Source organism: Plutella xylostella, chromosome 28 (assembly GCF_932276165.1).
Source record: "Plutella xylostella chromosome 28, ilPluXylo3.1, whole genome shotgun sequence".
NCBI classification, from domain to species: Eukaryota; Metazoa; Arthropoda; class Insecta; order Lepidoptera; family Plutellidae; genus Plutella; species Plutella xylostella.
Window position 1 is genome coordinate 6668336 of NC_064008.1, and position 13613 is coordinate 6681948.

At 38.1% G+C, this 13613-nt stretch overlaps 1 protein-coding gene across 1 annotated transcript; it reads left to right on the top strand.

The window, feature by feature from the left end:
* Positions 1 to 7469: 7469 nt before the first annotated feature.
* Positions 7470 to 9309, top strand: LOC105390552 (serpin B8). The gene has a single exon (XM_048631128.1). The coding sequence runs from the start codon at positions 7679 to 7681 to the stop codon at positions 8873 to 8875; it is 1197 nt and encodes a 398-aa protein (XP_048487085.1). The 5' UTR covers positions 7470 to 7678; the 3' UTR covers positions 8876 to 9309.
* The last annotated feature ends 4304 nt before the right edge of the window (positions 9310 to 13613 follow it).

Below are 13613 nucleotides of genomic sequence, written 5' to 3' on the forward strand. Positions count from 1 at the left end.
TGCGGAAGTTAGTTTATCTTTTAATAAATTGAAAGCTTCTTGTTGCTCTTGGGACCAATGAAAGCATGCGTCTTTCTTTAAAAGTGATGTGAGAGGTTTTGTTATTTTCGAAAAGTTTTCAATAAAGCGACGGTAATAACCAGCGAGTCCGAGAAAGGATTTCACGTCCTTGGGATTTTTTGGTACTGGAAATTCGGAGACAGCTTTCACTTTTTCGGGATTTGGGGAAACACCTTTATCCGTGATGACGTGGCCTAGGTATGCGACTTCACGTCGGAGAAATTCGCATTTGTCTGGTTGAAGTTTTAAATTAAAATGACGAAGTTTGTCGAAAACAAGGTTTAGTTTTTGAATGTGCGATTCAAGGTCATGTGAATAAATGATGACGTCATCAAGGAATACGAGACAGTGGAGACCTTGAAGTCCAGAAAGAGCGGTATTCATTAATCTTTGGAATGTAGAAGGAGCATTTTTGAGTCCAAAGGGCATCCTAGTGAATTGATAGTGTCCGGAAGTGCTTCCGTTTGTGATTACGGAGAATCCAGTTTTGTCAGCATCTTGGGGGTCCATAGCTATCTGATGGAACCCACTTGCGAGGTCCAAGGTGCTAAAATATTTGGAATGACCCAACTGATCGAGAATGTCATTAATTAGTGGAAGCGGATAAACTTCCGATACAGTGACGTCATTCAATTTTCTATAGTCTATGACAACTCTCCATTTTCGTTTTCCGGAGGCGTCTAACTTTTTGGGAACTACCCAGACTGGGGCACTCCATGGTGAATTTGAAGGGATGATAATATTCTGGTCAAGCATCTTTTGAATCTGCTTGCCAACTTCCTCCTTATGGCACTCGGGGAAGCGATAGGATTTGACGTGAATGGGAGGTGAATCACCCGTATTTATAGAATGTTTTATAGCAGAAGTATACGATAAGGGTTCACCTTCCAAATAAAATATATCAGTAAATTCAGAACAGCAATTTAATAATACTTTCTTTTCTTGTTCGTTTAAATGAGAAGTTCGTATATTATTGAGAACTTGTTGAGATCGACTGGAGTTAGAGAGTGTAATTTTATTTATTGATTCGGAAGTGGATTCACCATCTTCCAAATTGAAATCGATAGGGGTTAAATGAACTCGGTAGTCTATGATTTTGACATCAGATTCTGTAGTATTTAAAATAGAAACATTAACTCGTTTATTAGATTTTATTGTTGCTAAGCAATTAGAAACATAGACTCCTTCAGAAACAGTGTGATCCACGATAAGCGCTACCTTGCAGTTTGATAGCTCCGACTCGTCATTCGATACGGCGCATTCAACAATGGCTATAGATCGAGAAGGTATTATGTACACGGGTTGTGTGAAATGAATGGGCAAATAATAACCTTGTATGAGAAGAGTGTTAGTTGAATATTGAACATCTGCATCTAATGACTGCAATAGATCGTTGCCTATTATGCCATCACAGTCCAGGTTGATGTCACTCAGGACAGCGTGAAACTTGTAATCAAATGATAATGTAGTATTATTTGGAAATGGGTGCTCGATGTGTAATTGTAATGAGCCTAAAGTTTCGCTGTAATTTTCAGAGCTATTTATCCCTTTTATATGGATAACGCTGCCATCAATCGGTGGCGGTTTTTGTAGGCGTGCATGTTTAACGAGAGAGACACTTGCACCCGTATCTATTAAGAAACAAAGTTTCTCGTCAGTGTGACTTGTTTTTAGATATACATGTGGTAATGATATCTTTTTATTTAATGAATTAATTTGATAGCACGGTTTGTCACCATTGTTGTTGTTAACTGTGCAGTTCTGCGATGTAGTAGGTATAGAAGGACTCAGATGTTGTGACTGAGGTGAATTCAATTTAGTAGGACAAAACTTCTCTGGTTGAGATGTATTGGATGTAGTATGACTCAGCTGCGGGGACTGAGATGAGATTATATTTGTAAGACTCAGCATCTTTGACTGAGATGTATTTGGCATAGAATGACTCAGCATCTTCTGCTGAGATGTAAGAGATGTGGTATGACTCAGTTGCGAGGACTGAGATGTGTTTGAGTTTGCATGACTCAGCATATTTGGCTGAGATGAGTTTGAGTTAGTAGGACTCAGCATCTTTGGCTGAGATGAAGATAGGATTGAGTCAGTGGATTTCGAAGGGTTAGTAATTTTTGTGCCATTTTGGGTTTGAGATTCCAGCAGACACGAAACCGAAATCTTTTTTAGTTTAAATTATTATCGTTTGACCCAGATTCATTATTGGCGTCGCAAAAGTTGATTGAACTTGAATTTACACGAGGCGGGTTATGATCACGTTGCGCATAGTTTGTGTTTTCGCGTCGTTGCATGTTATATTTCCGTTTGCGACATTCGTCGATGGTATGACCCATGTTTTTGCAATATCGGCATGACTTTATATTATTATTAGAATTAAAATTGGTATTTTGATTAACTGGAATATTCCTTGATGATGACGGCGACGGCGCGTTTATATGAAATGACCTGTGACCTTGATTGTTTTTAACTCGGTAACATTCAGAGTTGTTATGGCCCTTTTTATGACAGATGGTACATTCTTTTGCGGGTTTAAATGAAATTTTACTCAAGTTGTGAAGTTTTTCTTCTTCCAGGGCATGCGTGATCGCTTCGCTAAGATTTTTCGGGTTACGGCATCTAACAATAAAAGCAATGTTGGAATTTATACCTAACATAAATGCATTTAGGGCAACTCTTTCCGTGGTTGCAATTCTTCCTTTCAATTCAGACTTGTCTTCACAAGTAAATTGGGTTTCAGCCTGTAAACGGGTTAGACATGACTCAAATCTAAGTACATATTGGGAAATTGATTCTGATGGATGCTGCTTACAAGTCTGAACATCGATTAAGAGATGAGATTCATGTTTTCTTTCGCCAAAAGTACTTTTAAGAAAAGTTTTTAATTCACTCCACTCTTCAAAAGATTTAAGGGAGCATGCAACTTGAGCTTTTCCTTCTAATTGCGATATAATAAATTTAAAAAGAAAAGTTTGTTGTTCTTGAGAAGCAAGAGATATGGCATTTTCGCAATTAGTAAGAAAGGCTGGGAGTGTGGCTGTATCACCATTGTAAGGCTTTATGAATTTGGTGAGGACATTGAGGGTAATTTTATCAGTCATTTTTGGGTAACAATCGGATAATTGAGAATTATTAGATTCAGTGGACTCAGATTCGGAATCTGACTGCTCTTCAGATTTGGTCTTAATCTGAAACTCTGACTTAATGCTCTTCATAAGCTATATAAATGAATACAGAGAATAGAATTATTAAAGTATACAGTAAGATACAGTGGAATTGGAAAGTAAGAATCAGAGGAATCAGAGGAAGTAGAATAGTTGAGTTCCGCGAGTTGGAGTTGTGAACACTTCTTTAACACTGCACTTGATTAAGAGGCCTTTAGATTCACTTTAAAATTTGGGAATAGATATTGATAAGATCACTCACAGACCGAAGACCAGCAGGACACGAAGCATGGCTCTGGAACAATGGGCGAGACCGTGAGACCCAGGAGGTCTATGGCGACTCACTCACGTGGAGAGTGACCCCGTAGTACAGTGATGACTCGAAGATGTTCGGCGCGTGACGCGGGCTCCGGCTATACAGCGGAGACTGACCGTCGATCAGGAGAACAGCTGATGATGAAGCGAAGGTGGTGCGGGCTCGCGCAGGGCGGAGACTGACCGTCGACCGGAGTATGGGAACAGTGCGGCAGGTGCGGGCTCACGCTACTTGAGCGGAGACTGATCGTCGACCCAGGAGACCAAAGGGCTGCAGGCGGCTCGTTTAAGATCCTCTACTATACGAATATAGTTCTTCCAGAGGATCCCACTTCTGACACCACTGTTGTGCGGCGTGCAGCGGGAGTCTCTTCAGTGAAAATTCCTTTTATAACTTCACCAGTTTATTTATGAATTTCACTTAACACTATTCACAATAATTAGCTTTAGCTTCAACACCGACGACGCGCGACTCGGGACTAAATTTAAAAAGTGATCTAAGTATGTACTTAGTTATTAAAATTACGAAATGATTGAATGCGCGTAATGCGGTGTTTGCATTTTTGTGTGCGGACATAACAGTTACAAAGTAAGGAATTAATCAATGAGGTTTTCACATTGAGCGACATTTATATACTCACAAGCAATTACTTTAAAAGTTCCAGTGACACATGGAACGTCCATGGCAGGTGGAACTTTTTTCATTGCTCGTGATGGTTGAGTCAACGAGGAAATTACAGCAAAATTCGCCCCTTTTTAATACCTCCTGAAACCTGCAAATGACATTGTGAAACTATTTGCTATGTGTTTCCTGTAAGGCGCTGGCATAGAACATTAGCTCTAGGATCGACCACCTTGGAGAGGCGTTAGTTAGTTATGGCTAAGGAAAGCCGTGGACAGAGTGTTGTAAAGCTCCTATAAGGTAGCTCCTTGACCGCCAATATAGGTAAAATAACATCAGAAAGTCAGTCATGGTATTTGAACAAGTGACACTTTTGTGTCAATTGGCGACCACTCCGTATGTGATTATTTCATACCGTGTAGGTACGTACCTGATCATAAATAAAACATAATTTTTTTTACCTACTACAACTCTAATATTCAGACCACTTCAAACAGGTTGAAATTAGCAATGTAATGAAAGAAATAACTTAAACCTTCTGACTAATTCATTAACCCTTTGTCCGTGTCCCCAGAGAATCAAACAAAAGATGTTGTTTCGTATTCATAACCAAGGAATAATTATTAAAGAAAAGTCATTTAAAAATTCAGTCCTTATTTTCGGGTGCGACAAAGGTCGCCCCGGGGTTAAAGTTTTAAATTATTCAAAACAAGAGAGCAGATAACTCGACCAGTTTAAATGTAGTATAGTGCTAGTGAATAAAGAAACAATAAGAAAATGGAGGACTAACGTGATGCAAGACGTGAGCCGCTGACAATTTATAAGTAAGTACACGAAAGTACTAGCTACCTGTCTAATATAGGGTCACTCCATTATTTAACAAAAGTAAATAACATGTGCAAATAAAGAAATTTTAAGAAAAAATGCCTATGAAAATGGCAGACGCGTCATTCTATCTCGTCTTATTTTAGGTCTGTCATATACCTACAGATCCCACATTATTATGCACCTACCGCCCCTGGCAAACTATTTCTTTATCAGCACAAGTCATACCTAACAAGGTGTGAACTTCGAGAGACGAATGGCAACCGGTCGAGTAGCAGGCAGCTCGGGCTTCAGTTTTCAGTTTAATGAAGCGTGAGTTATTATGGCGTCCGCATAATTAATTGTAGCCCGTTTCCGCTTCCGTCGCGTTTAAACTCGTCGCCATTTTGAAAGTTTGCTCTGGTGGCGGATTGCGCGCCGTTGTTGGCCGACTTGTTGGAACTTGTTCACGTGCAAGCTGTGTGAGTCTGATGCTGATGATGATATTTCTGAAACTTTTACCGTAAAATTTCCATGCGAGCGTGGCGCCATCTGTTTCAGGTAAGCGGCCACCGTTCGGCATCGTAGGCGACGGACGCATCGCATTCAGTATTATTTGTATAGACATTCACAAAAGTGCGTCCACTTCAGGCACTGCCGACGCCATACATTTATAAAAATCCTTTTTTTTATTTATATAGCGTTAGATTGTTATTTAATTAACATACTTACCTACACCTACTTACCTACTTACTAATATTGGCCACCAACGATCTAAGGGTACTTAAGGTACTTTTAGCTTTACCATGATATTCTAGTCGTAGGATTAACAAAGGGTAGGATTACAAACCTACTTACCTAAACTTATAACCAGAAACGTTTAAAGTCTGCACACCACCACAAGATAAATTAGTTTAGTTTTAGTTTCATCGTAGGTATAAACTAAACCTACCTTATAATATAACCACATGTGGCCAATTTACCCTAAAATAGACTATGTGGTTGGTTTACATTTACCACTGGTTGGGAAATTTGGGGATAATAGTCGTGAGTAGTAATAATTTAGTTAATTTACAGTCGAGAACAGTGTGGACACTGAACAGGCTGTTGAAAAGTTGGTAAAGGAAGACGAAATATAAACGATGTTTAACTTTTTAACGTTTTTCTTGTCATGCATTTGAGAGCTTTTGTGGAGTGTGAAGTGTTTAAGTTGTTATGTGTTATTACTTATTTTAATATTATTACTTAATTAATTCATGAAAGATTGAATGAACGACTGTATGCTGCATGTAAGCCCTCCCTGTGTGTAGTAATTAAAGCATAATACCACTGGGGCAGGCCTGCGAGGTCCAAATTATCAATAAAATTTGCATAAGCCATAACCACCCGGGTTAGGCTTAGGTATTTACATAATGTAGGTAAATATGTACTTACAAACATACAATATTACATTTTAGTACCACCGGATGTAAAATATAGCAGAAAATAAAAAGCACCGACGACCGCATGGCGTAGTGGTTAGTGACCCTGACTACTGAGCCGATGGTCCCGGGTTCGATTCCCGGCTGGGGCAGATATTTGTTTAAACACAGATATTTGTTCTCGGGTCTTGGATGTGCCCGTAAATGGCAATAGGCCCGCCCCCTATTACATTGGGACTAACATAACACTCTGGCGAAAAGTGGGTGCAGCAATGCACCTCTGCCTACCCCGCAAGGGAGTACATTAGTACAAGGCGTGAGTGCGTGTTTTTTTTTTTAAAAAAAGCACAGATGATTTTTGCAAACACTGGCTTAGCCTAACTTCTCATAAAAAAATAGACACCCGCATGAACTAAATTGAAAACAAATTACTTATAGAAATATGTAGATTGCGGTACATTTGTTTAAAATCAAAGGCTTTGCTGTAAATTATTATATATAAGTATCCATACAACCTACTTTTTTTCTTAATTTTATGTTTCATCCGCTGCATAAGGAAATATCATTAATGGAAATGGGAAGTATTATAATATGTATTCCGAAAATTCAACGTTCCCAGCCATAAATGCTGCAATATAAATAAAATTAACCGATTAATTCACGTATAAGGAAACTTTAAATTCTCATAAAGATGATACACCGCACTGTTAGGGAAAAACACAAATTAAAATACAACTTCATTTATGTGCACACACGTTTTCCTTACAACAGTTAACAATTCAAAGTCTACTGAACTAAGTTATGCGGTACCTACATAACTTAGTCATAACTTAGGTACTTTGGTCATACACATACACACACATCCCATAAACAATCCACTGTAGGCCATGGGTCTCCGCGAAGACTGTTTTTTTTTATAGATAATGATGATAATTCCTTGCTTAGAATCCTGCAAGAAAGCTGCCTTTAGTGGTAGTAGGTAAATGCGTTTATATTTGTATAATATAAAATTAAATATAAATAAATAATAAACAAAAATAACCACTACGCTATCCGTCCTGATATTATCGGTCATTAAAACCATAAATCACAGTTCCCATAAACGCTCTCAAACAACTCAATGAAGCGTGTATTCTAATTACTTGAAATCGTTCCTCGTAACGATTACCACACGAGATAATTGCAGTCATTGTTCCCGCCATGTGAGAACTCACAATCACAACAAACAAAATAGTTACAATCCCCAGCAGTGTCGTGTCAGAGGTTGTGCTCAAACAACGTCCAACATGCTAAAAGCCGTAGTGATTATTACGCTCGTAAACTCAGTTTTAACCGCACCAAGTGGTGTAAACTTCTCGCCTATAAACGAATTCTCGTTCAATTTACTACAAAATGTGTTCGCGTATCAAGAAAACTTCGGACCACAAAATCTGGCTGTATCACCTGTGTCAGTTTGGAATATCTTTTCTCTACTTTCTGGAGGAGCTTCTGGAGCCACCTTCGCGGAGTTGAGCCAGCTATTGAGACTGCCCAAAGACGTGAGAGTGACGCAAGACCTACATTTAGCCTCCAACAGTGTTTTGAAAGTCAAAAACAAGGATGTGATCTTAAACAAACAGGCTGCCATGTTCGCTGAACGTGAATTACAAATTCATCCGGAGTTTTGTGAATCTGCGTCGAAATACAACACAGAAATCTACACTGTCGATGCCAGTAACACTACAAAGTTAGCTAACGACATCAATTACTTTATCTGCATGGCTACCGAGGGAGCAATTAAAGATGCAGTCAAACCAGATTTACTGGAAAACTTGAGACTTTTGTTGGTCGACGCGATGTATTTTAAGGCAAATTGGACCACACCCTTCGATTCTAGACAGACGAAACGGGAAACGTTCTACGATCAACAAGGAAGGAGTATAGGAGACGTGAACATGATGTACCAAAAGGCTCCAAACAAGATTGTTTATGCAGCTGAATTGGAAGCGGATGTACTAGAACTAACGTATGGAGAAGACAAAGAATTTGCGATGGTGATATTTCTTCCGGACTACGGAGTTCCATTGAAGAGGGTGTTAAACAATTTATCAACGAAACCCACCGATGCTTGGACGATGTTGCTGCAAAACGAGGAGCAAATGTCTTCAGTCGAGTGTCAAGTGCCACGGTTTAAGATATCGTCGCAACTGGATCTCATACAGCCCTTGAAATACATGGGTTTATACAGCATTTTTGATGAAATGAAAGCAGAGCTTCCTGGCATTTCTGATAGTCCACTTTATGTGTCTAAGACAATTCAGAAGACTGAACTGGAAGTAACAGAAGAAGGCACAGTAGCAGCAGTAGCGACTGTCGTTGGCTTAGAAAATAGAATATTGGGTCCAAGTATCAATGTTAATAAGCCATTTGTTTACGCAATAGTTAATAGAAGACATAACATTGTTTTGTTCACTGGTGTGTATACGAATCCGTCTGTTGTGTGATATTGGTGCATAATCATTATGTTTTTAGATTAATTTAGAAATATTTATTTCTAACGTTCAATATTAGAAATATTAACAGCCAATGGACAGGTGAAATATGTGCAGTGTGCCTGAATCTATAGGATTGGAGGAGGCATTGATATATTATTATAATTATGTTCATCGGTGGAATTTATGTGCAATGTGTGTGCGATGGTGACGAGTGGTTTGACATGATGATGATGATGATGACAGACCGGTGTCAGCTAAATATAACTTGGTACGAGTATGTCAAAATTAAGTACCTTAATTGTATTGTATTTTTTATGTTTATCACCGGAGATGTCTTTGATAATTGGAGGAATTGTATTGTGTTCTTATAAAAAGTTACCACCAAAATTATATTATGGATGCATTGTTAACGTTTTTTATGTGTGTTAAATCCTTGGATTGTATTCGCAGTTTTTTTATTTGTTCACATCCGCCGTTTAGCCAGTCGCTGTACAGGTTGTTGATAAAATATCAGTGACAATCCTGTTGCCAGATCAATGTAGCCGAGATGCAGAGCAACCACCTCCGAAAACGTGAAATTTAATTTAATCACCTCCCATATACCTACATAATGCTAATCTGACTGGCCAATTCTTTCACCACAGCGGTGACAATCCCAATCGTTTGAAACTGATTCGATAAGAAGATGAGAAAGATCGGATAGTTAGTGCTTTTGTGTAGGTACTTACACATGTATATATTACTAGGTGTTCCCGCGAGCTTCGCTTCGCCTTAAAAAGTTTTCCCGTGGGAATTCCGGGATAAAAAGTAGCCTATGTTCTTTCCCAGGGTCTAGACCGTATGTATACCAAATTTCATTCAAATCCGTTCAGTAGTTTTGGCGTGAAAGAGTAACAGACAGACAGACAGACACAGTTACTTTCGCATTTATAATATTAAGTTAGGAAGTTAGGATTATTATGATCACGAAAATCTACTATCATTAATTTTTATTTATTTAATCTTTTATTGCACAAATATAAAAATAAGTGTACAAAGGGTGGACTTAATGCTACATTAATCTGGTCATCACAAAATTTATTAACTTTTGTCATTATACCTATTTCATGAGGGATGATTAGTGATAACATCCCGCATGATAGTTGAGAAATCAGTAAAAATATACGTTTTCAATTTGGTTCTATCTATTTACATGATTATGTAAAAAAATAACTACACCAGTATGCCTCAATACATAATGATTAGGTAGGTAAGTTTAACAATTGATTAGGTACTATTACATACTTACTAGACTAGGTTTAAGGGGATCCCTAAAGCTAAAATGCTAAAGTCGGCTTGATATACTTGATTAGATTGGAAAAACGGTGGCTTCTATCACATTGATAAAAATATATTTTGTAGCAGAGGGTATACTGAACATGTTAGTTGCTTATAAATTGGTGCAGGATTATAATAAGTATGTTAAAAAAAATTGCAAACACACCATGTCTTTTGCCATTTTTTGACTTATTATGAAAAAACCCTCGAAATCAGAGGGCCCATTTTCATGGAATCTTATATGTATGTGTAGGTAATTAAATTCTTAACAAAGTTACCTTAAAGAGTTGGATTTAATGGACCAGAAGTCAACTTTTTTTGCAAAAAACTAATAAATTCCGGTTTAAAAATGATGACACCGTGACAGATTTCAGATTTCTTCAGTCGTCGCCCTGGTGGCGGCCTGTTAGGAGCGATACCCACGCCATTTTATTTTTTATCAAATATTTCACAAAAACTGATTAAATCAACAAATTATGACTACAAGTATTATAATACATATGCATTTGCTATGGAAAGTTAATTTTCTAATCATTTTAGATGCAGAAAAGCCGAAAATTCTTTGAAAACATTTCGCCTTTTCGATTTGTTTACATTTTTTACTATAGAGTTACAGATGCATAGATAAAGGTAAACATTGCACATAATGACACTTATTAGATTCTCCGAATAAGAACTATACGGTCAATGCAGTATGCCAAAGCGCGAGCCTGTTTATATTCTGAGGGGTAATTTATTTTATTTTAACGGTTGTGTATGGTAGGTAAGCTACACAATATACAGGGTGTTGAAAAGTAAGTTCATAATTTGTTTTATTTGAAACCAAAAACCGTAGTTAATTAAAAATATATATATTTTAAGATGTGGTAGTCTGTACACTACAGGTTGTTAAAAATAAGTAAGTATTTTTAAAAATTGAAGATCTAAAATTTACATAATTTTTTAAATCTATTTAACAAGCTTTGCAAAAAAGCGGTTAAGTGCGACTGTATCTCGCCATGAAAAAAATGAAATGTTTACTGTAGCTATGAATTTTTTGCGTTACAAGTGGAATAAAATACCGCATAATATTATGTACAACTATGTAAGAGCCTAGTTTTAAAAAAAAAACTCATAAGAAAATATTAAATAAACAGGTTTTTTAACCCCTGAAGGAAATAGAGGGGTGTTATAAGTTTAAAGTAAGGGCTGAATTTTTTTTTTAAATTAGGGTGGTAGGTAATGTATATTTTTAATGATTTTTTCAAATAGATAAATGTTATACCATTTTTAAATTGCCATAAAATTACCTATAGTTATAGTTATAGAAAAGGGCAGGGCTACCAGTGCCCATTCGCCACTGCAACCTAAAAGATCTATAAATTATGACTCCCCATGCCGAGTCTCACTCTACAGGCCCAGGTCTTTTATAAACCTGATATTACCTATACAGGATGTTGCAAAAAGGGTATACTGTGCCGAAAGGGTTTGACTCAGGGGTTATTCTGAACAACTTTTGTTCTCCAAGTTTTGGAAATTCTCGAAAAATAAATTCGGTCTCTATAGTAAAAAGTCACGTGATCGAATAAGTTTCTGTATAAGGTATTGTTACGTGAATTTTCAAAATTGTAGAAGAAAAGTGGATCAGAATGGCACCTAAATCCACTTTTGGCTAAGCTTTATACCCTTTTTTCAATACCTTGTATAAAATATCGTCAGCGTCACCTTAGATCGTAATCATCGTAACTCCTCGTGACCAAATTTTAGAGGAGACAAAAATACTGTTTTATTTGTAGTTCTAGTCGGCATACTACCCACCTAAAGTTTTTTTAACTAGCCTAAAAATGATTTGTTTAGACAGTCTATCTTCCTGTTCAACCGCAGCCTGAGTGCCAGTGACTCAATGACTGAAAGGAGGCCATTAGTGCTCCTAAATAAATAAAGCAGGCCTGTAGATTATCTTTCAGTGTACCGACACATCTGATTGCTGTAAGAGCCTGATAAGCTCTTCGAACGAGTCATACCTCTGTGGTGGTACGGTTTCGACCTTTCGGACAGTCAGTTTGGCATCCGAAATGCGGATTCGAATAGTGGGTACAATACTTTGCGTTCGTTCACTGTCGGAGCAGGATAAGAACCACGGGCGAGTTGTTGCGCTGGCTGTTTGCTTAAAAATAGTAACCGCGTTCAACTCTATCCCCTAGAGGGCGAACCTTTAGGGCGGCTCTTGTATACCATCACTTGTCTTCTTATCTGCAGAAAATTGACAGAGGTCATACGTGTCTAACAAGTACATAAAGGATGCGAAAAGAGAGGGTTTGTTTTCACTGAAGAAGTTCAGTTGCGGAGTTCCACAGCGGTAGGTCTTGGACCCCTCTGCTGTGGAACTTGGCATACAACGCGGTCCTGCAAATCAAGCTCGCAAACGGCGTTAGCACAGTGCATTTTTCTAATGTCACACAGGTCGTGAGGTAGGCTGAGAGCCTCCTTCGGGGATGACATCCCAATGATTCATTACGAAAAAATTGCTGCAGCTGTGCTCGCCATGCAGTGCATGGGCTACTTCCGAATCTGGGGGGCTGTTGCAAAGGAGTCCGTTGCCTCTATACGGTACGGGTTCCGTGCGATCTATGATCCTTCCGGGAGCACCTGTCTTGTCAAGTCGAAGAGAATGGCTCGTATTCGACGCAACCTGCAGTACTGGTGGGATTGGTTGGAGGACAGGACAGCAGGAAGCTGCAGCAGCCGTCATGCTGTGAATCGACGCATAGATGCAAAAAAAAGTTGAAAGTAACTTCATGTTAATAAAATCTCCGGTGTGCTCCTTCCCTTTCTCTTCCCATCACAATATTATTCAATCGTTCACTTACGGAAGGTACATTCCCCAGTATATGGAAAATAGCAAATATAGTGCCGGTGCATAAAAGCGGTTCTAAATCCTGTATTGACAAATATAGACCCATATCTAAATTAAACATACTTAGTAAAATCATGGAAAAAATTGTTTACAATAACATTTATCCTATTATTATTAAAAATATCTCGACTAGGCAACATGGTTTCTTAAAATTTATTCCATTATTATTCCAGGCCCTTTTATTTCATTTTCATTTTCCTTGTAAATGAAAATGAAATAAAAGGGCGTTCCTGTGTCACAAATCTTGCAGTATTTACCAATTTTGTACTTGAAAATATGGAAGGAGGTGGACAGGTTGACGTGGTTTACACGGATTTCGAAAAGGCATTCGACCGTGTGAACCACGACATCCTGCTTGCCAAATTACATTTTTTGGGTATACATGGCGACTTGTTACGATGGACCCGTAGTTATTTGAAAAATCGATCACAGGCGGTAGTGATGGGTGGATTTAGGTCTAATTATGTTAGTATTCCATCCGGCGTACCCCAGGGATCGCATCTTGGACCTCTCTTTTACAATGCTTACATCTTT